This window comes from Heterodontus francisci, chromosome 40, assembly GCF_036365525.1.
Source record: "Heterodontus francisci isolate sHetFra1 chromosome 40, sHetFra1.hap1, whole genome shotgun sequence".
Lineage (NCBI taxonomy): Eukaryota > Metazoa > Chordata > Chondrichthyes > Heterodontiformes > Heterodontidae > Heterodontus > Heterodontus francisci.
Window position 1 is genome coordinate 13,537,357 of NC_090410.1, and position 26,256 is coordinate 13,563,612.

At 42.7% G+C, this 26,256-nt stretch overlaps 1 protein-coding gene across 2 annotated transcripts in view; it reads left to right on the plus strand.

Moving 5' to 3' along the window:
* The first annotated feature begins 206 nt into the window (after positions 1-206).
* The window catches only part of LOC137353106 (heterogeneous nuclear ribonucleoprotein L-like), a 52,683-nt gene continuing 26,633 nt past the window's right edge, over positions 207-26,256 (plus strand). The window contains exons 1-6 of one of the 2 annotated variants that reach the window (XM_068019100.1): positions 207-350; positions 5,215-5,336; positions 6,973-7,204; positions 8,375-8,460; positions 13,391-13,487; positions 15,671-15,743. In XM_068019100.1, the coding sequence (XP_067875201.1) occupies positions 309-350; positions 5,215-5,336; positions 6,973-7,204; positions 8,375-8,460; positions 13,391-13,487; positions 15,671-15,743 (652 nt within the window). In that variant the 5' untranslated portion in view covers positions 207-308. The remainder of the gene's footprint in view (positions 351-5,214; positions 5,337-6,972; positions 7,205-8,374; positions 8,461-13,390; positions 13,488-15,670; positions 15,744-26,256) is intronic. The other variant, XM_068019099.1, reaches the window with a different exon arrangement.

Sequence of the window (26,256 nt, forward strand, 5' to 3'; positions counted from 1 at the left end):
ACGACTACATTCGGTACAGTTTCCAGCACAGCTACACGGTGGCACTACTGCACGTTTCCACCCGAGGGCCACAACATTTCATGAATGAAAACTCACGCCGCCCAAATGATGAATGGCTCCCTTGTAGGCCAATCAGAGTGGAGACTGGGCGGACTGCCGAGGCCTGATTGGAGGAGGGTGCACTGACGTCAACGCGCCACAAGCCGGCACCTCCGGCGGAAGGAGACTGGCGCGGCCGCCATTTTTCTTTCTCTCATCGTGTGTGTGAGAGAGACGCCGGCGGGTGGCAGTTTGGCAGCTGGAGTGGGATGGCGGGCAGACACCAGGCGAAACGATTCAGGTTCGACAGGGTGAGTGGCCGCGAGTGTTTAAATGCCCGCCCGGTGTTTCTCCAGTCACGGGCCGGGATGACTGAGCGACTAACGGTCGCTCCCCCTCCCCCCATGCCCGAGGTAGCAGGGGGCTGAACAAAGGGGCTTTCAGGCCGAGGCCGCGGTGGGTGGTCACTTCATAGTGCGGAATGCAGCTGGGGGTGGGCTGGGCATCTGTGTACATAGCAGTGGAGAGCACAGGGGCCCAGTCCCGCTGCTCCTGGCAATTCATCCCCTTAAACCCCATCTGCTCAGCAATCCCTTTGATATTGAGTTAGAGAATCACAGAATTACTACAACACAGAAGATGGTCATTCGGCCCGTCGTGTCTGCGTTGGCTCTTCTGTGAGCAATTTACCTAGTGTCACTCCCACCCCACCCCCCCTTTCTCACCATGACCCTGCCCATTCTTCCTTTTCAGCTAACAATCCAATTCCCCCTTGAATGTCTGAATTGAGTCTACCTCCACCACACACTCAGGCAGTGTATTCCAGATCCTACCCACTCGCTGTGTGAAAAAGTTTTTCTTCATGTTGCCAATTTAAATCTGTGCCCTCTTGTTCTCGATCCTTCCACCAATGGGAATTTTTTTTCCCTATCCACTCTGTCTAGATCCTTCATGATTTAGAACACCTATCAAATCTCCCCTCAGCCTTCTCAAACAAGGAAAACAGTCCCAACTTCTCCAATCTACTTCTCATCCCTGGAACCATTCTCATAAATCTTTTCTGCACTCATTCCAGTGATTTCACGTCTTTCCTAAAGCGTGGTCCCCAGCATTGGGTGCAATACTCCAGTTGAGGCTGAACCAGTGTTTTATGCAAGTTTAACATAAATTCCTTGCTTTTGTCCTCTATGTTCCTATTAATAAAGCCTAGGATGCTGTATGCTCCATTAACTGCTTTCTTAACCTGGCCTGTGGCCATCTTCAATGATTTATGCACACATACCCCAGGCCCCTCTGCTCCTGCACCCCCTTTAGAGTTGTGCCCATTGTTTTACATTGCCTCTTTGTGTTCTTCATACCAAAATGAATCACTTTGCACTTCTCTGCATTAAATTTCATCTGTCACTTGTCTGTCCATTCCGCCAAACTGTCTGTCCTTTTGATGTTCTATGCTATCTTCCTCACCGTTCACAGTGCTTCCAAGTTTCATATCATCTGCAAGTTTTGAAATTGTGCCTTGCACACCCAAATTCTATGTGATTGATATTTATCAGGAAGAGTGGCACAGTGGCGTAGCAGTTAGCACCGCAGCCTCACAGCTCCGGCGACCCGGGTTCAGTTCTGGGTACTGCCTGTGTAGAGTTTGCAAGTTCTCCCTGTGACCGCGTGGGTTTCCGCCGGGTGCTCCGGTTTCCTCCAACAGCCAAAGACTTGCAGGTTGATAGGTAAATTGACCATTGCAAATTGCCCCTAGTGTAGGTAGGTGGTAGGAGAATGGTGGGGATGTGGTAGGGAATATGGGGTTAATGTAGGATTAGTATAAATGGGTGGTTGTTGGTCAGCACAGATTCGGTGGGCCGAAGGGCCTATTTCAGTGCTGTATCTCTAAATAAAAAATAAATTTAAAAAAAAAAGAGCAAGGGCCCTAGCACCGACCCTTGGGGAACTCCACTACAAACCTTCCAGTCTGAAAGACTTACATTAACCACAACTCTTTGTTACCTGTCACTCAGCCAATTTCGTAGCCATGTTGCCACTGTCCCTTTTATTCCATGGGCTCTAATTTTATTCACAAGTCTGTTGTGTAGCACTGTATCAAATGCCTTTTGGAAGTCCATGTACTGGAGGCCTGCTACCCGACAACGTGTTGGGTTTGGGTCGGGTCAGGCCCATCTTCAGAGTACGACGTTCGGGCTCGAGTCGGGTTGGGCCGGACAAGCACAGTTGTCTGCCGGTAAGTATTAAAAAATAAAAAAACTTACCTGAGCTGGGAGTCCAGAACGAAACTGAGTCTGCGCAGTGCGCGATGACGTCACTGTGACGTCATCACGCATGTGCTGTGGCTTTGTGGAGCTTCCCATTCGGAAGGTAAGCAAAGGGATGGTGGGGTCGGGCTCGGCAAAATCGGAGGGACTCGGCCGGGTCGGGCTCGGATCTATTGTGGATCGGTTGGGTTCTGTTTTCCCGACCTGAGCAGATGTTTACCATGTACACCACATCAACAGCATTACCTTCACTGACCCTCTCTGTTGTCTCACGAAAAAACTCCACGTTAGTTAAACATGATTTGCCCTTAACAAATCCGTGCTGGCTTTCCTTAATTAACCCGCATTTGTCCAAGTGAGTGTTAATTTTGTCCCGAGTTATCGTTTCTAGAAGCTTCCCCACCACCGAGGTTAAACTGATTTGCGTTGCTGGGCTTATCTTTACACCCATTTTTGAACAAGGGTGTATTAACATTTGCAATTCTGCAGTCCTCTGGCACCACCCCTGAGTCAAAGGAAGACTGAAAAATTATGGCTAGTACCTCTGCAATTTTCACTCTCTCTTCCCTCAGTGTCCTTGGATGCATCGCATCCGGTCCTGGTGCCTTATCAGCTTTTACAGACAGTCTATCCAATGCCTCCTTCTCAATTTTAAATCCTTCAAGTGTCAGAATTACCTCCTCTTTCACCTTGACCTGCGCAGCATCTTAGTAAAGAATGATGCAAATTATTCAGTTAATACCTCAGCTATTCCCCCTGCCTCCATGTGTAAATCCCCTTTTTGGTCCCTAACTGGGCCCTCTCTTCCTTTTACCACCTTTTTACTGCTTATATGTTTGAGACTTTTGGATTCCCTTTTATGTTAACTGCCAGTCTCTTTTCATACTGTCTCTTTGCTTCTATTTGTTTTATCACTTCCCCTCTGAGTCTTCTGTATTCAACCTGGTTCTTAGTTGTATTATCCACCTGACATCTGTCATAAGCATACCTTTTCTCCTTCATCTTAATCTCTATCTCTTTTGTCTTCCAGAGAGCTCCAGATTTGTTTGCCCTACCTTTCCCCTTTGTGGGGAATATACCTTGACTGTGCCTGAACGATCTCTTTAAAGGCAGCCTATTGTTCAGTTACAGTTTTGCCTGCCAACCTTTGATTCCATTTTATCTGGGTCAGATCCATGCTTGGCCCATTGAAGTTGGCTTCCTCCTCCATTGCTGGATCCCTGCAGTTCTATTAACTAAAATTAAAGTACCCTCAGTGACTTATTTTTTTGGATCCTAAATTTCAATGTCTGGTTTATACTTTGAATGTTAATTGGGGTATGGATGCATGCTTAAAAATCTTGCTACTATAGTTGGCTTCAGTGTCTCTGGATTATGGGGGTGCAAAAATCAGATCTGGTTCATCTTATCCCCATTGCTGGAAGCTGTGGTGCCGTCTGTAGAGAATAACCTACAGGGACTTGATTTGAACCTGACTGGTTACTTGGGTGAGGCATTGTTGAGGTCTAATGTTAACCTTGCCTCTGAGACGCATGCTTGATATCTTTCTGCAGTGTGGGATAGTCATCTGAAGTGGAAACTTTTTAACTGATTTTTCCTCTGACAAGGAATGCGGAGGCTAATTTTGACGTGTCTGCACACTTGTGATTATAAATAGCAACCCTGAATTAGCTCAAGGATACTTTTCCCTCTTGTGTGCAGTTTTGGTCTCTGTACCTAAGGAAGGATATACTTAACCCAGAGGGGTGCAATGCCTATTCAGTGGATTGATTCCTGGGATGACGGGGCTGTTCTAAAAGGAGAGGTTGAGTAGACTGGGCCTATACTCTCGAGTTTAAAAGAATGATAAATTATAGAATTGGAGTATCAGTCTGTGAGGACTCGACAGGCTAGTTAGGTAGACTGTTTCCCCTGGATCAAGAGTCTAGAAATGGGAGGTATCGTCGCAGGATAAGGGGGTGGCCATTTTAGATTGATCAGAAATTGCTGCACTCAGAAGTTTGTGAATCTTGGAAATTCTCTACCTCAGAGGGCCGTGGATGCTCAGTCATTGAATACACTCAAGGTTGAGATTGATCGATTTTTGGGGTCTAAGGAAATCAAGGAATGTGGGGATTGGGTGGGCAGGTGGAGTTGATTTCATTCAACGGCACAGCAGGCTGGAGGGTCAAATGGCCTGCACCTGCTCCTATGTCTTATGCTCTTATCCTTATAGAATCATAGAAAGTTTAAGGCACAGCAAGAGGCCACTTGGCCCATCCTTGAGGGAAAATATTTCGCTTCAGATTGAGGCCTGAAATGCTAGTTCTGCCACAGGTAACTACATAATATGGATGATTTCCTGTATTCGCCCCTTCCCCCACAAAAATGATTTCCCTACTCTAAATGTTGGGATGTAGTTTGGGTGCAGATTAGCCCTGCAGTATTTGTTCTAACTGGCCACTCACAATGTGAGCTTAGGCAGTGAGTGCTGGCTGATTATTTGACTAAGGAGTTTTCTGGTGCTGTGCTCACCTTGTTTGCACATACTTTGATCAGGGAATAAGGATGGAGAGTGGGAGTGCAGGTTATGTTTTTTTTCCCTCGTGTTAAAGCACTGCTGACTGTAACGCCTCTTTTAAGATAAGCCAATTTATTCAGCCGGTCCGTCGATTGGACTTGCGGCTGTGGTTACCACACTACGCAGTTCATTTAGCAGATAAGCCTTTGAAGGGAGCAGCACGACTGCAGTCTGTGCATTGTCTCCCATAAATACTGTACTGATTGGCAAAACTGCAAAAGACTGAATGACCCCTGTTTGTAACATGTGATTAGATAAAGAACCATTTAATTGCAGAGAAAATCTTCCATTAAGTAACTGGATTACTGTGCAATACTAGTATGATCAACAGTTGACCCGTTTTCATTTCAGGATGGTGGCATTGAAGACCACAATAAGATTTTGCCATCTGCCGTGATACATGTCAGAGGGCTATTGGATGGGGTAATGGAAGTTGACCTTATGGAGGCTCTGCAGGATTTCGGCAATATCAGGTATGTTAAAGGACAGAATGTGAAATGGAATGCTAATCTGGTGTCAGATGTATTTTGCTAAAACTTTGGAATTGATATGTTCTGTTACCTGTGATCTGGCAAGTGCTGATTGTAAAATTTTCTGAGCTAGAAGGGAACACAAAACATAGTGGCAGCTTTTTCCTTTTGAGTGACTTTTCTGCTTGGCTAAGATCAGACATTAGAATCCTGAGCATTGCACTTTTTTTAAACCAGAAGTTTTATTGAATTAATCAGAATAGAATAGTACAGCACAGAGGAGGCCATTTGGCTCATCGAGTCTGCGTCTGCTCTTTCAAAGAGCAATCCAGTTGGTCCCACTCCCCTTCTCTTTGCCCATATCCCTGCAATTTTTTTCTCCTTCAGATATTTATAGTGAACATTACGCTCTCTCTGGTTTAGGTGTTGAGCTTTGCCCATTGCTGTACTCTTGTCTCTGAGCAAGGTGGTCGTTGGTTCGGGCCCAATCCAGAGACTTGAGTGCATAATCTAGGCTGACAGTTGAGTGAAGTGCTGAGGGAGTGCTGCAGTGTCGGAGTTGCTGTCTCACAGGTGAGGCATTAAATCAAGGCCCTGCCTGCCACCTTGGTTGGATGTAAAAATTCCATGACAATGTTTGAAGAGCAGGGAGTTCTCCACAGTAGAGTTCTCGACTGTTCTAGTCAGTATTTTTCCCTCAAACAGCACCACTAAATAAAACAGATTAATTTGTTTATCACAACACTGTTTATGGGACCTTGCTGTGTGCAAATTGGCTCAGGTTTCCCACAACAGTGACTGCACTTCAAAAATATTTAATTGATTGTGAGGTGCTTTGGGATGTCCTGAGGTCATGAAAGATGCTATATAAAAGCAAATTTTCTTTCTTTACCGCAGGTTGTCACACTATGCTTTATACTGAATACTAAATTAAAATTCTATGATGGGATTGTCAGGATCGAGAGCATCCGATTAAACACAGAATTGTAAATACATACAGAACTTGAATGTCAAATACTGCTGAAGCGTTTTAGTGTAACTCACCTATTTTGGTGGCTTCATCACTGTCGTGTATGTAATGGTACTGTACTCTTGTGCGAAAAAGCATGTTGGTTATATGTGTAAATATGGCGCTTGCACACTGCTGTACTTAGTACAGATGTTTAGCATCAGGACTTTATGCAGTAAGTTATGCAGTAAGTCCATTCACCTTTTGAGGTTCAATTCTGATTGGGTGAACATTACTCTAAATATTGGAAGATAAGTAAGTTGGGATTTCTCAACCTAGTTCCTGGTGAGTGTGAGCTAACACTAAAAACTATATATTTCCGTGCCAATGGAGCTAAACAAGAATATTAAGAGGATGAATCCTTGCTACAAGAAATAGAAATATTTTATATAGAGGGCGAGTGCTGATCTAAGTTAGTGGGTGAGGGTGTCATTCTCTCTAGTAGTGGTCAGTGTGGAATGAAATCCAGTGTTGAAATGATTAGCAATTTTTATTCCCTAAACCGGAGTTCAAGATTGCTTCCTCTAGTTGTAGAATGCTGAGCTTATCATTGTGTTCCACAAAGACAATATGAATGCTTTTAAAAGCTCCAGAGCCCCACTGTTAACAGTCCTTGTGCTTGGTTTACAGTTGTGTGATGCTGATGCCGAGGCGAAAGCAAGCACTGGTGGAGTTTGAGAACATCGATGGTGCGTGTAGCTGTGTGAACTACGCGGCAGATAATCCAATCTACGTTGCTGGACAGCTGGCCTATGTTTGCTTTTCCACAAGCCAGAAAATTGCCAGACCAGATGACGACGACTCTAAAAGCAATAATGTCCTGTTGATCAATGTTGCTAATTCTATTTATCCCATCAATACAGTAAGTTTAGCAGAAGCTGAAAGCTAAGCAAGTGCTGTCCTATTGCCCTTTTTTCCGAGTTGCTGCTGATGATACCCAGCTTTACTTCTCTGCCAGTCCAATTTCCTGCCTTGTAGAGTTGTGAATGAGCCAGAATATTTCATGACTAAACATCAGCAAAAACCCCGCCATTCTGTTCGGCTACTACCAGAAACTCTGCTCCCCAGCTCCTGGTTCCATCCCTTCTTCCTGGAGGACAACTCAACCTGAACCTTATGGTGCACAGCCTCGTTGTCCTACTTTATCCCGTGCCTAACTTTAAACCCCAAATTAATTACCAGGAAGAACTCCCTTCTCTTCAGGTAGTACTGTGGCATCTTTTGTGTCCACTTGGAAGGATTTAGCTTTTAATTTTCAGTATGAGTGTCTGTGTGGCTTTCATGTTGCACTTGATTTTTCCAAGACCTTCTGGACTTTAAGTTAAAGTTTTTGAGGTCCAAATATTGACTCTCCTGAGTGTCTCAGGCATTTTAAAAACAATTTTTAAAATAAATGATCATGGTGCAATCGCTGATATGCAATCATGTTGCCAGCAACCTTTTGATTATAATTGCACAGCAACATTTTACTTTTCGGTCCATGCTGCATGTAGAGGGCTGAGACTGATCTGCAGTTCCTCATATTATTGCTACCTGCAATATAGCAAAGTATTTGAGAGGATCAGTTGGATGAGATGCATACTTTCCAATGGATGAGCTTTTAGTGCAGGATTGTCCAAGGTGCAGCTTCCAAGTCTGGATAATCCAGACCAGCAGCCCAGCCAATTTCATTACATTTTTGCTTCTGTTTCGTATTGCTGTTTCTCATGCTTGCTATTTGTTGTTCCTGGATCAGAACATTAATATCTCTTCATATGAGTAAATTGATATATTATAAATGGCAATGTTGGATGAAACTTTACATTTGGTCCCCGAATCTCTAAGCTGTGCAGCTGATAAATACACAAAGCTAGGCCATCCTGTTTGCTTTTATTTTGAATCTCCATCACATTAAGCTCGCTAATTGTGTGTAGTGTTTTGTTTATTTGACCGCTTCCTGGGAAACGAGAACTGCTTTAATTGTAGTCTTGTGGGAATTTAAATTTGTGCAGTGAGAGTTTAAGTATTTACTCTCTGCAACTTTGTATTTCAGGATGTTCTGTACACTATTTGCAACCCATGTGGACCTGTTCAAAGGATCGTGATTTTCAGAAAGAATGGAATTCAGGCAATGGTGGAATATCCTTTTATATTCAGTCTTGAACCAGTGCATTAAGGAAGCAAAACGTTAATTAGGGAAAAACAGAATGCGTACTCTGGGCAGGAATATAAAAACAGTTTAGAGTTTTTACAGGTATATTAAAAGGAGAGTAGCTAAAGTAAACGTTGGTCCCTTGGAGGCAGATACTGAAGAAATTTTCATGGGAAATGAAATGGCAGACGTGTTGAACAAATATTTTATCTGTCTTCACAGTAGAAGACACAACTTACCTACCAGAAATAGAGTATCCAAGGGGTTAATAAAAGCAAGGAACTTGAAGTAATTATCAGCAGATTAAAGAAGTTTAAGGGATTAAAAGCTGACAAATCCCCAGGACCTGCTGGCCTACATTCTAGGGTTCCAAAAGAGGTAGCTGCAGAGTTAGTGGATGCACTGGTTATTATTTTCCATAGTTCTCTAAATTCTAAAACAGTCCAAGCAAGTGTAACACCTTTATTCAAGAAAGGAGGGAAGAGATAAAACATAAAGTTAGCCTGCAGATGCAGCAAGCAATTAAGAAGGCAAATGGCATTGTTGGCCTTTATTACAAGGGAATTGTAGTACAAGAATAAGAAAGTTTCTACTTTGGTGAGACCACACTTGGAGTACTGTGCAGTTTTGGTTTCCATATCTAAGAAAGGATATACTTGCCTTGGAGGTTCACCTAGATTAGTTCCTGGAATGGTAAGCGGCTGCGTAAATTGGGCCTATACTCTCGAGTTCAGAAGAGTGTGAGGTGATCTCATTAAAACATGCAAGATTCTGAAATGACTTGACAGGGTAGACATGGAGGTTGTTTCCCCTGGCTGGGGAGTCTAGAACACGGGGGCACAGTCTCAGGACAAGGGGTCAGTCATTTAGGACAAATCTTCACTTGAGGGTTGTGAATCTTTGGAACACCCTACTGCAGAGGGTTGTGGAGTATATTCAAGGCTGAGATAGATTTTTGGTGTCTTGGAGTCTAGGGCCATGGGGAGTGGATGGCAAAGTGGAGTTGAGGCAGATCAGCCATGATTGTGTTGAATGGTGAACCAGGCTTGAATGTTCATATGGCCTTTTCCTTCTATTTCTTAATGTTCTTATGTATTTCTGAGTTGTCTGCTCCTGTGATTGGCTGTTTCCAAGGCTACAGTTAAATGTTGTCTGTTTGCAAAGCCACAAGAGCAATCCTGTGTGTTGGTTGCTATTAACTGTTGTCTGCACTCACCTTCATCGTGGCAGTAACTTGAGTGCTAACCAGGGATAAGATACTTGCAAATGCTGCCCTTCCAGATGGCATTTTCAAATTATAAAGTAAGTTTTATTTAGGTCTGTGTTGTTTGTCAGTGCCTTCTAGAGCTTTTGTTTACTGTTTCACAAGTCTGATCTCCATTTTAGGAGGCTTGTTAATGAAGTCAAGACGCGCTGTGTTAAAGGAAATGGAAGTTGATTAAACTATAAAAACAGCATTGCTGAATGGATGTTTTTTGGGCTGGTCATATATAAATGGTGGTGCCCAGACTTGGGTATAAAATAAAGTATCAGTTTGCGCATGACACAATAGTTAATTGTGAAAGGACAAAGTGACTTCTGGAGGATAGAGACAGGCTAGTAGATTTGGCAGATAAATGTTGAGGTTTAATGTGGAGAAATATGATGCACGTTGGAGGAACGAATGTGGAGATAACTAATTGAACGAAGCGGAGAAATTCTAAGGGAGTAAAGAAACTTGGGCTAAATAACCACCTTGTGTTCTGTGAACTTCAGTCATTGGGAGGCAGTGGCTTTTTGAAATACAATTGGGAGTAGCTGAGCAGTTTTCATTGTTGGTAACCAAGAAAAATTCCATGGGAAGGACCCACCATCCATGGTTAACTAAAAAAAGTTAAAGATAGTATCAAATTTAAAGAAAAAGCATATAATTATGCAAAGATGGATGGCAGGTCAGAAGATTGGATAGAATATAAAAACAGCAAAGAATGACTAAAAGATTGATAATGAAGGAAAAATTAGAGTACAAGAGAGCTAGCTAGAAATTTAAAAACAGATAGTAAGAGTTTCTATAGATATTTTAAAAAGAGTTAACAAAGTGAACGTTGGTCTTTTAGAAAGTGAGTCTGAAGAATTCATAAGGGGGAATGAGATGGCAGATGAATTGAACAGGTATTTTGCATCAGTCTTTTATAGAGGATACAAGTAACATCCCAGAAAAAGCTGTAAATCAGGAAATGGAAGGGAGGGAGGAACTCAAGAAAATTACAATCATCAGGGGAGTAGTACTGAGCAATTTGTTGGAGCTATAGGCTGACAAGTCCCTGAGTCCTGATGGATGTCATCCTAGGATCTTAAAAGAAGTGGCTAGTGAGATAGGTAATACGTTAGTTTTAATTTTCCTAAATTCGGGGAAGGTTCCACTAGACTGGAAAATAGCGAATGTAATTCCTTTATTCAAAAAGGGAGGGAGACAGAAAGCAAGCAACTGCAGGCTAATTAGCTTAACATCTGTCTCGGGGAAAATGTTAGAAACTATTATTAAAGGTGTTATCGTAGGGCACTTAGATTAGATTAGAGATACAGCACTGAAACAGGCCCTTCGGCCCACCGAGTCTGTGCCGAACATCAACCACCCATTTATACTAATCCTACACTAATCCCATGTTCCTACCAAACATCCCCACCTGTCCCTATATTTCCCTACCACCTACCTATACGAGTGACAATTTATAATGGCCAATTTACCTATCAACCTGCAAGTCTTTTGGCTTGTGGGAGGAAACCGGAGCACCCGGAGAAAACCCACGCAGACACAGGGAGAACTTGCAAACTCCACACAGGCAGTACCCGGAATCGAACCCGGGTCCCTGGAGCTGTGAGGCTGCGGTGCTAACCACTGCGCCACTGTGTCGCCTTAGAAAAATTCAAGGTAATCAGGCAGAGTCAACATGGTCTTGTGAAAGGGAAATCATGTTTAACCAATTTATTGGAGTTCTTTGAAGAAGTGGACAAAGGGGAACTGGTGGATGTACTTAGATTTCCAGAAGACATTTGATAAGGTGCCACATCAAAGGGTATTGCGGCAAATAAAAGCTCATGGTGTAGGGGGTAACATATTGGCATGGAGAGAAGATTGGCAAGCTAATGGGGAACAAAATGTAGGCATAAATGGGCTATTTTCTGGTTGGCAAAATGTAATGTGTTGTATGCCGCAGGGATCAGTGCTGGGGCCTCAACTTTTGCAACTTATATAAATGACTTGGATCAAGGGGCCGAAGTATGGTTGCTAACTTTGCTGATGGCACAAAGATAGGTATGAAAGTAAGTTGTGAAGAGGACATATGGAGGCTACAAGGGATTTCGACAGGTTAAGTGAGTGGGCAAAGACCTGGCAAATGGAGTATAATGTGGGAAAATGTGAAATTGTCCATTTTGGCAGGAAGATTAAGAAAGAAGCATGTTATCTAAATGGTGAGAGATTGCAGAGCTTGGAGATGCAGAGGGATCTGAGTGCATGAATTGCAAAAGGTTAGTATGCAGTTTCAGCAAGTAATTAGGACAGCTAATAGAATGTTATCATTTATTGCGAGGTTAATTGAATACAAAAGTAGGGAGGTTATGCTTCAGCTGTACAGGGCATTGGTGAGACCACACCTGGAGTACGGTGTACAGTATTGGTCTCCTTATTTAAGGAAGGATGCAAATGCTTTGGAAGCAGTTCAGAGAAGGTTTACTAGACAAATAGCTGGAATGGGCGGGTTATCTTGTGTAGAAAGGTTGGACAGGCTAAGCTTGTACCTGCTGGAGTTTGGAAGAGTGAGGTGACTTGATTGAAACATGTAAGATCCTGAGGGGTCTTGATGTGGAAAGGATGTTCCCCCTTGTGGGAGAATCTAGAACCAGGGGTCACTATTTAAAAATAAGGGGTCACCCAGATGAGAAATTTTTCTGAGGGTCGTGAGTCTTTGGAACTCTCTTCCTCAAAAGGTGGTGGAGGCAGAGTCTTTAAATACTTTTAAGGCAGGGGTAGATGAATTCTTGATAAGCAAGGGGGTGAAAGGGTATTGGGGGTAGGAGGGAATGTGGAGTCAAGGTTACAATCAAATCAGCCATGATCTTATTGAATGTCAGAGCAGGCTTTTGGGGCCATGGCCTACCCCTCCTAATTTGTATGCAAGCACTTGTATGAAAAAATAAAAATTTGTACATGAATGTATTTCAGATAGCTGGTTTACTATAATAATTGGTATATTTTTGTAACTTAGCTATTTCTTAACAGTCAAATTTCTTTCCCTCTCTGCTCAGTGCTTCTGATGTACAGTTCCGTGGGTACCAGCAGCACTCCCAAGCTTTTGTCCAGTTGGCCATTTTTCATGTTTTGTGCAGTGCCACCGACCTGAAAAGTGATTGAACTGTTCCTCTTCCCAGAACTGTTGCCTGACCTGTGTATTTTCAGCATTTTCTGTTTTTATTTCAGATTTCCAGCATTTGTAGTACTTTGTTCTTGGCCGGTTTTCAGGCATGTACCTCAGTGATGAGTGCTGGCAGGCAATTTAACTGTGGGCCACTTCTGAGTCACGACTCATTCAGTTCACGGTTGGTGTCATGAGCTTACTTTCTAGCAGAGTTTGTTGAATAATAGCAAAAGGAATCGTGTATCCTTTCTCAGCCCCCTCCCCCCATGTATGCTTTTAAAAAAGAACACACTCAGGCACTGAGATCAGTTATCTTCTGGACTGCCACCATAGTTATGATCATTGACATGGGACACAGCAGGAGTTTCATCATCTGCTTGGTACACTGTGTAGTGGTGCATTTGCTCACTTAAACCATTGAGGGGTGCTATTAAGCTTATGAGTTCTTGCTGAACATTGTCACTTTTCTTGTGGAATATATTTTTATATATACATGCTTATTTTCCTTCACTCGCTATACATTTGACTCTGTGCAAAGTGCACAGAAGGCCAAAGCATCTCTCAATGGTGCTGATATTTATTCTGGATGTTGTACTTTGAAAATAGAATATGCAAAGGTAAGTGTATGTATGTGAAAAGATTTTGTTGGATAAACTGCAGTATAGCCTTCCAGTGATGGGTTTGTTCTCATTGTTCTGGATTACTGAAAACTATTGACATCTGTTCTAATACCTTTTGTGCCTTCCCCCTTGCCCTTCTTACTCCTCTCCTGAAGCTGTTGCCTCCTTGGATGTTGTTCCAAATGCAGCTGTCCAGCTGCCTTGCCCAAATGGATATTCTACATGTGTAAGCCTAGACAGTAAATGTTGACGGGCTGTTTGACTGTAGAGGACGTCACAGCTATCAGAACTTTATCCTGTCCTTTGGCACCCAGACATGTGCTTTCCGACAGGTTGCTGGATGATGGCAGTGAGCAGAAATCTTGCCTTTTTTAAAAACCCCATTCCTAGCTCAAGATACTGAGGCCAATTGCTGTACTAATTTTTATTCTGACTCGTGTCAACTAATTTGGCACGTACAAGATATTAGGACCTTATGGTTCTGTGACTTGGTACTGTGCTTTTACCATAGGCCATTAGCGCAAATGGCAGTTTCGATTATCCTCCATTCTTGGGCTAAAACTGCTTCAGTGGCTAATTCTTTTGGTAATGTGTCTGTGGAAGCAGAGCAATCTAATCCAAATTGTGGGTGGCAAATGGCAGCAGTCTTTACATCATTTAACTGCATGGTTAACTGAGTGTGGGCTTAATTCATGGACAATAGAGACCAACCCATTGACTAATTTTCTTCTGTGTCCCTGAATATGCAATCATCTTAGCCCCAGGAGTTCCTCAGGGTGGTGTCTTGGGCCCGACCATCATCTGCTTCATCAATGACCTTCCCTCCAGTATAAGGTCAGAAGTGGGGATGTTCACTGATGATTGCACAGTGTTGAGTACCATTTGCAGCTCCTTCGATACAGAAGCAGTTCATGCCCACATGCAACAAGACCTGGACAACATTCAAGCTTGGGCTGATAGTTAGAAAGTAACATTCATGCCAAACAAGTGTGAGACAATGACCCCATGACATTCAATGTTCATTCACCAAAATCAGGAAGCAGGAGGCAGTCTCTGATCCACAACTGTTTTATTCTCAATCCACAGTTCAGTACAAATACCAGTTTCCACTCTTCCCTTCTGGACTAACTCCCTGTCCAGGAGTAACTCCCTGACAGGGGAAAAACCCAGCCCTTAAATACAAACAGCGATGAGCATCACCTGCTCTCTATTAACTCCTGAGGTAAGTCCTGGTAAATTAAAGGGACCAGCATTTTCAACATTGTCATCCCCCACTATCAACATCCTGTGGGTTATCATTGATCAGAAGCTTAACTGGACCAGCTATATAAATGCTGTGGCTACAAGAGGAGGTCAAAGGCCGAAAATTTTGTGGCGAGTAACTCACTTTCTGACTCCCCAAAGCCTGTCCACCATCTACGAGGCACAAGTCAGGACTGATGGAATGCTCTCTACTTGCCTAGATGAGTGCAGCTCCAACTCGAGCTCGACACCATCCAAGACAAAGCAGCCCACTTGATTGGCACTCTCCAGCACTGGTGCACTGTGGCAGCAGCATGTACCATGTACAAGATGCACTGCAGCAACTTGACAGCACATTCCAAACCCACTACCTTCTCCACCTAGAAGGGCAAGGGCAGTAAGAGTATGAGACCACCACCACCACCTGCAAGTTCTCCAAGTCCCACACCATCCTGATTGTAACTATATCGCCGTTCCTTTGCTGTCACTGAGTAAAAATCCTGGAACTCCCTCCTTAACAGAACTGTGGGTGTACCTACACATGGACTGCAGAGGCCTGTACCACTGCCTGCTCAAGGGAAATGAGAGATACGCAATAAATGCTGGCCTTGCCAGCGATGCTCACATCCCCAGAACAAATAATTTTAAAATCCTGTTTACTGGTGTAAAGTTCATCCAGTTTGTTCCTATTGAATTCACTAAAAACTGGAAAAAGGCAGTGAATGATTTGCTCCATTTAAATCTGATAAGCTGATATTTTGCTGGAGTCTGAGTCATGGCATGTTGTACCTGTCTACAGGATTCAGTCCTGAGTGACATTGATTTCATTACCATTCTACAAGTTGAAACATTGTACTGAGTTGGCTCAAAGTAGATTTTTGAACCATCATCCTGTGCCCTCTTCTAGACTTGGTAGTGCATATTATTTTCTGTTGCAGCCAACCCGTTTGAATGTCTTTAAGAATGATTCTGATACCTGGGATTACGTAAACCCTAACCCTGGTAGACCAGGTAAGATCATAATTAGAGTATTGCTACTGTTCTCTCTTGCACAACTTGTCTTTGCTTTCTGCTTTTATTCAGTTCTTTCTGTTTGCAAACCTATACCAGAACCTCTGACCTTCACCCATACTTAATTGGAGTGCTGTGGCAAAAATGTGTATGTGGAATACAGGAATATGAGCAGCTGAAGTAAGCTTAGTGCAAGAAAATTGCAAGTCTGAGATTTTTGAACAAGGTTAATGGTTGGCTTTTTATAACTATGTCCTCTTAGTTCCTCATTTTACAGCAGCCTTCCATCTTGCTAAAATTGAGTTGTGGTTCTCTGCCTTCTGCCATTGCTGGCTTTCAAATAAACAGAGGTGTCTCCTTGATTTTAAAATTCTCATCTTGTGTTCAAATCCCTTCATTGCCTTGCTCCCTCCCTCTCTTTATAACCATCGACAACCCTCTGTGAACCCCACGTACCACCAATTCCTGACCATTGTGCATCTCCCATTTCCTTCATCCCACTTTTGGTAGCGTGCCTTCAGCCTTATAGGCTCCAAGTTCTGAAATTCCCTCCCTAAACGCCTCTTGCATAGGAACACAAAATATCTCCTCCATTAAGCCCCTTCCTAAAAACATACCATTCTGACTGAGCCTTTTGCCACTCCCTCCTAACGTCTCTTCCCTCGGTACACTGTGAATTTCTATCTGATTATTTGTGAAATGCCTTGGGACTATGTTATCTGACGTTAAAGGCACTATATAAATGCAAATTGTTGGGTCCATGGTTAAATTTGGCTGAGTAAATGCAGTGAGGAAATAAGTTCTCTTCCTCCCCTTTCTGTTCTGAAGGCACTGATTTGTGTTTCCATGGGCATTTTGGTAGCTTGAAGAGGCAGAAAAGAGAAGCAAAGAGGGAGAGTGAAACAAGACTGGCGGCTAACATAAAAGGGAATCCCAAAGTCGTCTTTAAGCATATAAATAGTAAAAAGGTGGTAAAAGGAGGAGTCGGGCTGATTAGGGACCAAAAAGGGGATTTATAAATGGAGGCAGGGAGAATCGCTGAGGTGCTAAATGAATACTTTGCATCTGTCTTTACTAAGCAAGATGCTGTACCCATATCACAGTGAAAAAGGAGATAATGAATACAGTAGAAAGAATTAAAGTTGATGAGGTAGTAGGCTGTCTGTACTTTTTTGATAAAGCACCAGGACCAGATGAGATTTATCAAGGATGCTGAGATGGAAATTGCAGAAGCACAGGCCATAATTTTCCAGTCCTCCTTCGACTCGGGGATGGTGCCAGAATGCCAGGAGAATTGCAAATGTCATACCCTTGTTTAAAAAGGGTGTAAAGATAAGCCCAGCAACTACAAGCAAGTCAGTTTAACTTTGGTGGGGAAACTTGTAGAAACAATAATTTGGGACAAAATTAATAGGCATGTGAACAAATATGGGTTAATTAAAGAAAGCCAGCACGGATTTGTCAGGGGAAAATCGTGTTTAACTAACTTGCTGGAGTTTTTTGAAGAGAGGTGATGAGGGAAATGCTGTTGATGTGGTGTACATGAACTTCCAAAAGGCATTTAATGCAATGCTGCACAACAGACTTGAGTAAGGTTGTAGCTCATGGAATAAAAGGGGCAGTAGCAACATGGATACAAAATTAGCTGTTTGACGTGAAACAGTAGTGATTAATGGATGCTTTTCGGGCTGGAGGAAAGTTTGTAGTGGAGTTCCCCAGGGGTCAGTGTTGGTACCCTTGCTCTTCCTCATTTATATTAATGACCTAAATCTTGGTGTACAGGGCACAATTTCAAAGTTTGTGGATATGAAACTTGGAAGCATTGTGAACTGAGGAGGATCGTGTCGAACTTCGAAAGGACATAGACAAGTTGGTGGAATGGGCGGACAGGTGGCAAATGAATGCAAAGAAATGTGAAGTGATTCATTTTAGTAGGAATAACATGGAGAGACAATACAAGATAAAGGGTACAACTCTAAAGTGGGTACAGGAGCAGAGGGACCTGGGTGTATATGCGTATAAGTCATTGAAGGTGGCAGGACAGGTTGAGAGAGCAGTTGATAAAGCATACAGTATCCTGGGCTTTATTAAGAGGGACATAGAGTACAAGAGCAAGGCGGTTATGTTGAACTTGTATAAAACAATAGTTCAGCCTCGGCTGGAGTGTTGCATCCAGTTCTGGGCACTACACTTTAGGAAAGATATGAAAGCATTAAAGAGAGTGCAGAAAAGTTTCATGAGAATGGTTCCAGGGATGAGGAACTTCAGTTATGAAGATAGATTGGAGAAGTTGGGGGTGGCGCAGTGGTTAGCACCGCAGTCTCACAGCTCCAGCGACCCAGGTTCAATGTACTGCCTGTGTGGAGTTTGCAAGTTCTCCCTGTGTCTGCGTGGGTTTCTTCCGGGTGCTCCGGTTTCCTCCCACATGCCAAAGACTTGCAGGTTGATAGGTAAATTGGCCATTATAAATTGCCCCTAGTATAGGTAGGTGGTAGGGAAATATAGGGACAGGTGGGGATGTGGTAGGAATATGGAATTAGTGTAGGATTAGTATAAATGGGTGGTTGATGGTCGGCACAGACTCGGTGGGCCGAAGGGCCTGTTTCAGTGCTGTATCTCTCTGAACTTAAACTAAACTAAGTTGGGTCAGTTTTCCTTGGAGAAGAGAAGGCTGAGAGGTAACTTGATAGAGGTATTCAAAAACATAAGGGGCCAGTGCAGAGCAGATGGGGAGAAACTGTTCCCACTTGTGTGGGGATCGAAAATGAGAGGGCACAGATTTCAAGTAATTGGCAAAAGAAGCAAAAGCCGCATGAGGAAAATCTTTTTCACCTAGCAAGTGGTTAAGGTCTGGAATGCACTGCCTGCGGGTGTGGAGGCAGGTTCAATCGAGGCATTCAATGGGGAATTGGATGATTATCTAAAAAGGAAGAATATGCAGGGTTACAGGGAGAAGGTGGGAGAATGGCACTAGATGAATTACTCATTTGGAGAGCTAGTGCAGACACGATGGGCTGAATGGCTGCCTTCTATGTTGTAACAATTCTTTGATTCTGTGACCATTTCTTGGTGTGTGCTAGTAGATTATTCAGCTGAGAGGGGCTGGCTGAGCTTGTTCCATTCCCTCTCATGTCTGCTTTTTAGCAGAAAAGTGATCAGGAGCAGGAATAGGTTTGTATGGGTGAGCCACAGTGCTTTCAGGGACTTGAGTTTTTAAGGACAAAGGCATTGACACTGACAAAGATAATGCATTTTTGAAGCAAGATGTGGAGTTCTTTTATTCAGTCAAAGTAGTTAAGGGTTAAAAACCAGCTTCACTCAAGGAAAAGCATGACTTATTTATTCACTTGCTCTTTTATAGTTTGTAAGGTAATGGTCAAGTTTAAAAATTAGTTTAATTCTATTACCTACTGAAAATGAGGATCCTTTGGTGTGTAATAAAATCAGCAGCCAAATTAAACTGGGTTAGTTTATCTGAGCCCTGGGTACACATCAATTTCCCTGGATATCTGAACAATTGAAAGCACTTGAGCACATAGGGAGCTAGGGCTCAGACATAGAATACTTTATTTTTCTAAAAAGAAACTTTTTTTTTGAAGAAGCCTCAGAAAATGCTGGAAATACCCAGCAGGTCTGGCAGCATCTGTGGAGAGAGAAACAAAGTTGATGTTTCAGATCGATGACATTTTGTCAGAACTCCGATAACTATAGTCTGTTGGAGCTTTATTGGGGTTGGTGATTGTTCTCCTGAAATTGGGTGTTGTCCTTTTTGCCTCTCCCTGGAATTAGTAGTTGGGGCGGGATCAGCACTAGGATGCACAACTGGATAGTTGAGTTTCAATGAATCTGACTCTTTTGTCACCTGGTATGTACTGGTAAGCAATTGGGAATGAGACTGCTGGTACTTCAGCACTTTTCTAACTAGGGGTTTCCAGCTCTAATTTACATGTCCTAGCTCAGGACCAACTCAGCGTAAATCAGCTATCAAATCTTTAAGCCTGTTCTCTGGCACAGATTTAACTAGGCAATGCATCTTAGGAACATAGCATAGGAAAAGGAGTAGGCAATTTAGCCCCTCAAGCCTGTTCTGCCATTCAGTGAGATCATGGCTGATCTACCACCTAACTCCATATACCCAACTTTGCCCTAAATCCCTTAATACCTTTGGTTAATAAAGATTGATCAATCTCAGATTTAAAATTAACAATTGATCTAGAATTAATGGTCATTTGTGGAAGAGTTCCAAACTGCTACCACTTGGTATTAATATAGTGCCTTTCATGACCACAGACGTCCCAAAGCACTTTACAGCCAATGAAGTGTAGTCACTGTTGTGGTGTAGGAAACACGGCAGCCAATTTGTGTCCAGCAAGCTCCCACAAACTGCAATGTGATAGTGACCAGGTAATCTGTTTTTGCGATGTTGATTGAGGGGTTAGTATGAGCCCGGACCCATAAAACATAAGAAATAGGAGTAAGCCATTTTTCCCCTCGAGCTTGCTCTGCCATTCAATAAGATCATGGCTGATCTGATTGTGGCCTCAACTCCACTTTCCTGCCTGCCAACCCGACCTCCCCCACAATTCTTGTTTCTGTATAGATCAAAAATCTGTTGGAACTCAGCCTTGAATATATTCAAGGACCCAGCCTCCATTGCTGTCTGTGGTAGAGAATTCCAAAGAATAACAACTGAGAAGAATTTCCTCCTTATTTCTGTCTTTAAGTGGGAGACCCCTTATTCTGAAACTGTGCCCCCTGGTTCTAGATTTCCTCATGATGGGAAACATCTTCTCAGAATCTTGTATGTTTCAATAAGATCACCTCTCATTCCTCTAACTTCCAATGAGGATAGGCCCAACCTGCTCAACTTTTCCTCCTAAGACAAACCCTTTACCCAGGGATAGCTCTCCTCTTTGAAAGTGCCATGGGATCTTTTATGACCCAGAGCAAGTGGGGCCTTGGTTTAACATCTTATCTGAAAGATGGCACCACTGACAGTGCAGCACTGGAGTGTCAGCCTACTTTTTGTGCTGAAGTCCTGGAGTGGAACTCGAGCCCACAACCTTCTAATTCTGAGGCGAAAATACTGCCAACTGAGCCACAGCTGATATCTGTGTGTACAAATGTTTCCTAATTTCACTCCTGAGAGGTCTGGCTCTAATTTTTTAGACTAAGCCCCTCGGTCCTAGACCCTTCAACCAGTGGAAATACGTTTTCTTTATCTTTTTACTCGTTCATGGTATGTGGGCCTTACTGGCCAGGCCCGCATTTATTGCCCATCCTGAAGTGCCCTTGAGAAGGTGGTGGTGAGCTGTCTTCTTGAACCACTGCAGTCCTTGGGGTGTAGATAAACCCACAATGCTGTTAGGAAGGGAGTTCCAGAATTTTGACCCAGTGATCGTAAAGGAACGGCGATATGATTCCAAGTCAGAATGCTGTGTGGCTCGGAGGGGAACTTGCAGGTGGTGGTGTTCCCATGCGTCTGCAGCCCTTGTCCTTCTAGGTAGTGGTTTGGAAGATGCTGGCGAAGGAGCAGTGGTGAGTTGCTGCAGTGCATCCTGTAGATGATGCACACTGCTGCGTCGGTGATGGAGGGAGTGAATGTTGAAGGTGGTAGATGGGGTGCCAATCAAGTGGGCTGCTTTGTCCTGGATGGTGTCGAGCTTCTTGAGTAGTGTTGGAGCTGCACCTATCCAGGCAAGTATTCCATCACACTCCTGATTTGTGCCTTGTACATGGTGGACAAGCATTGGGAAAGTCAGGAGTTGTTACTCACCGCAGGATTCCTAGCCTCTGACCTGCTCTTGTAGCCACAGTATTTGTGGCTGGTCCAGTTCAGTTTCTGATCAATGGTAAAGCCCAGGATCTTGTTAGTGGGAGATTCAGAGATGGTAATGCCATTGAACATTAAGGGGAGATGGTTAGATTCTCTCTTAAAATCATAGAAAGTTGAAGGCACAGAAAGAGGCCACTTGGCCCATTGTGTCTGTGCCGGCCGAAAAACAATCCCATCTATTCTAATCCCACCTCCCAGCATTTGGTCCATAGTCCTGCAGATTATGGCACTTGAGGTGCATATCCAGACTTTTTTTTGAATGAGTTGAAGGTTTCTGCCTCAACTACCCTTTCAGGCAGTGAGTTCCAGACCCCCACCACCCTCTGGGTGAGAGTTTTTCCTCATCTCACCTCTAATTTTTCTGGCAATCACTTTAAATCTATGCCCTCTAGTCGCTGACCTCTCTGCTAAGGTGCATAGACCTTCACCTCCACTCTATCCAGACCCCTCAAAATTTTGTACATTTCAATCAGATCTCCCCTCAGCCTTTGTTCCAAGGAGAACAACCCCAGCCTATCCAATCTTTCCTCACAGCTGCTTTTTTTCAGTCCTGGTGACATCCTTGTAAATCTCTCTGTATCCTCTCTTGTTGGAGATGGTCATTGCCTGGCACTTGTGTGGCATGAATATTACTTGCCACTTATCAGCCCAAGCCTGAATTTTGTCCAGGTCTTGCTGCGTCTGGACACGGGCTGCTTCATTATCTGAGGAGTCGCAAATGTTGTTGAACGTTGTGCAGTCATCAGTGAACATCCCCACTTCTGAAATTATGATGGAGGGAAGGTCATTGTTGAAACAGCTCAAGATGATCGGGCCTAGGACACTACCCTGAGGAACTCCTGCAGTGGTGTCCTGGGACTGAAATTATTGACCTCCAGCAACCACAACCATCTTCCTTTGTGCTAGGTATGACTCCAACCAGCAGAGAGTTTTCCCCTGATTCCCATTGACTCCAGTTTTGCTAGGGGTAGTAATGCTGTATCTACCCTATCTATTCCCCATGTATCTTGAAAACTGCGATCTAACCACCCCTTAACTGTCTATATTCCAGGGAGTACAGTCTTAATTTGTTTTGCCTTTCCTCGTAATTCTTACTGCTAAGACATCAGAAGTAACCCGTTAACTTATTTCTTTTAGTCCTGGAATAGAATACAATAATTTAGATTCATACTGTTTAGTTATGCTTGTTTGGTATTAGAAGTAAGTAAGGCTGTATCTTTGTTCCACATGCACATTTATCATAACTTTTCGTGCCCCTAATCTGAAGTTTAATATTTAATTAGCACTGCCTAGGGCAAAGATTTTTCAACCTGTGCCCTAAAGTCATTGATAGTGGTGGAGGTCAAAGGTCTCTCAGCTAAGCTTCCAGCACCCTGGTTTAAAGAGTAATAGTGGTCTGTTCTTTATTGGGAATGGGGTTACCCAATCCTGCCACATTTGGGTTTCATAGTTTAGGATTGGTGTGAGCAAGGTGATAAATATAGCAGTCATTCAAGCACTAGGACGCCTACACAAATACAGTTTGTCTCTTTTCAAATTTTTAACCACGTATAAGCATACTTGAATCTCCATATGTTCACAGCAATCTCCAGCTACACATAACTATAAATAATTTTGCAAGTGAAATTAATGAAGTTGCACTGATATGCATTTTAAACGACTTGTATAGCATTTGAAGTGGCCTACCCAGCAATGAACCATATGTAACTACACAGCATTGTTTGCTTCCTTGGGTGTTGTCACTGGGGATCATTCATGGGTGCTGATGTACCAGTTGTAGTCAAACCAATATACTTTAATATCATACCAATAGGTTTGTTGCATGACACTTAATTCATAGCCTCATGTCCCGCTAGTCAATACTGTCACAAGTGACAGGCTTGTAACCACCAATACGTCACACTAATGTGTAGCTCAAAATGTTCAGTAGATGCAACCCAAGTTTGACAGGGCAGAATTGTAGTGGGTGTTTTTCCACAGTTAAAGTGGGATTATACAAACATTTCACACTTGCTATTGTGTTCAACTGAAACCCTAGTGACAGGATTGCAGTCAGACTGCTGCGATTGGAGGGTAGGATGGTGGTAAAATGGGTTCAGGCTAACCACCGAACCTGTTTGTTTGGTTTAAGTTCTGCAACAATTTGTCTCCTGTAGTGCTAGTACTTGTTTACTAATGCACCTCACTGGGCTCATCCTTGTGATCATTGTGAATTTTTGAACAAATCAATGTGATGAAGCTGTGAACTGTTGAAAACCGAAACATTTTCATTATTGGAATGCATTACAAAGTATCTCTAATACATTTTCCCTTTTGTTCTTATCTACTGGTTAACTGATGCAGTTACAAATTTAGGCATCAACACATTGCACTGGCTATTAACCTTGCTGTTTGCTGTTTTTAAAAAAAAAAGCTCACAGCCATGAAATGAAGTTTGACATTAAATGCTGATTTCAAGACTTATAAATTCAATGATCTGTGGTTTGTTCTGGTTATGTCAATCAGATACCTGCCTTGTAATCACTCCCTACATATTTTCTATTGGAAAGATATTGGATAGCTAATTACAATCCTAAAATATTAGCCAGCACTTCCTGGTATGTTAAATACTGCAGATGCTGGAAATCTGAAATAAAACCAAAAAGTGCTGGAAATACTCAGCAGGTCTGGCAGCATCTGTGGAGAGAAGCAAAGTTAACGTTTCAGGTCAGTGACCTTTCATCAGAACGGATATGAACCTCTTGGTATGATATTTCTTTTGCATTTGTGATTTCCACAGGACCAGTCAGACTTGCTGCTTTAAAGGATCACTGACAAATATGCTATTCTGAGACTAATTAATAAGCTTCTGAGTCATCTGCGTTTGATTGTTACAAAATAAAACAATCCTAAAATATCTAACTCACCTCAATGAAGTTGTTGTATGTAGAGGTATTTAGTGACTAGCAACCTGGCTACTTTCTGTTCCTAACAATTCACTTGTACTGTGAAGAGTGGGAGTTCATTTTGTGGGTCTGTGAATGATGTCACCTCAGTTCTTCAAATGCTTCTTTTTGCCAGATCTGAGCAGCGATTTCCTCATGAGTTCCAGTTTCTTGTTCAAAATTTGTCCAAACAGTAACTTTCACCTCATTGCTGTTCAGAGTGCAAATACTCTGCACACGTTTGCAATATTGTTACTGTATTCACACAACCCATAGACTGCCATTTTCAAGAATCTTACACTAAAAATATAATCTACAAATTTATGTATGATGCTATTTTCATGTCTGTTTTTTACTATGCACAAGTTGAGGAGGTATCAGAAGCATCTTTTAATTTTGAGATTTTGTCTGAGGAAGTCAATGAGGAAGTTCAGTTTCTCACTTTTTCCCCTCACTTCTTGCTCTCCTTCCCTCCATGTGCCTGCAATAGTACTGATTATACAGGGGTGTTTAATTCAATTTTTTAAAAAGCTGCTTGTCTAGACTGACTCAGTGAACAAAATCATTGCATTAATGCTGTAGGAACGTTGAACATGTCTGCACAGAAAGGGTTGTGCCACGTGCTCTAGGGTTGGATCACCTTGTTTACACTGCTCTTTAATTTGAATCTGCCAGCAATTCCGGCAATCTAGAGATTGGGAAGACTGATAAATGGGAATTAAACAGCTATTGTGTTCTGTTTGATATTAGTTTCAATTGGTTGCTACAAACTAAGGTGGTAGATGTTTGTGGCATGGCAGTAGTATCCCTTTTAGCATTGTAAATCCTGTATTCCTTTCCTGAAAACTTAATGGCAATTGGAATTGAGATTCTAGTATGGTTTCTGGTTTGTTTACATTGATTTTTATGCAGAATCTTGAATTTTTTTTAACGAGCCAGCCATTCCCAGTGTGCTAACAAAAAATCGAAGGTTGCTGGAAGCTTATCCTTTTCGTACAGCGAGCCTTCAGCTTTTTCTCAACAGCCTCTATTCACTGACTACAACACAAGATGCTCACTTGTATATACACTTATAATGATGAAGGTTACCATCGCTGGACGTGGACTGCACGCACAAGTTGTCATGTAGCTAGTACTGTGCAAAAGGAAAGGGTGAGAGGGATAATCCATGTGATCAACACTGTACTCACAAGAAAACACAATGAGGATGCTCGTCAAGCTGTTGAGACCATGAAATACCTGAATAATTCACCTCAAATATGCCCTGTTTTACATTACAACCTTGCTTATCAACCTCTAACAAGGTGAAGACACTGAAATTATTCATCTACAAAGCCTTTTCTCCCCATTAGCTTCAAAAAAAAAAGTGACACTTTCTTGCTCTTCCTGGCGTGCACTGAAACTCGGCATTCTATCTTCCACTCAATACTCCAATCATACAGAATCTATGAAGGATACCAGTTCCTTCCACTGGGCAGACCATTCTACAGCCAGAGAGCCAGTCATTTCTGCAGGAGAAGTCATTCTGATATCATCCGTGAGCAGGTACAGTCAGTGCTAAGGGTACGTGAGGAGAGCTCAAGGGGAATTAAACATTTAAAAAAATTGAACAGTGGAGCTTTTTCTAAACCCTGGCTTCCCTTTTTCCTTTCTGGATTTAAATTTTCTGTACACTTTGTATGGTGCATGGGGTAGCATGTCACACTTTATGCAATGTAGTTTGGGAACTGCAGTTTGGAAGCCCTATTTAAAT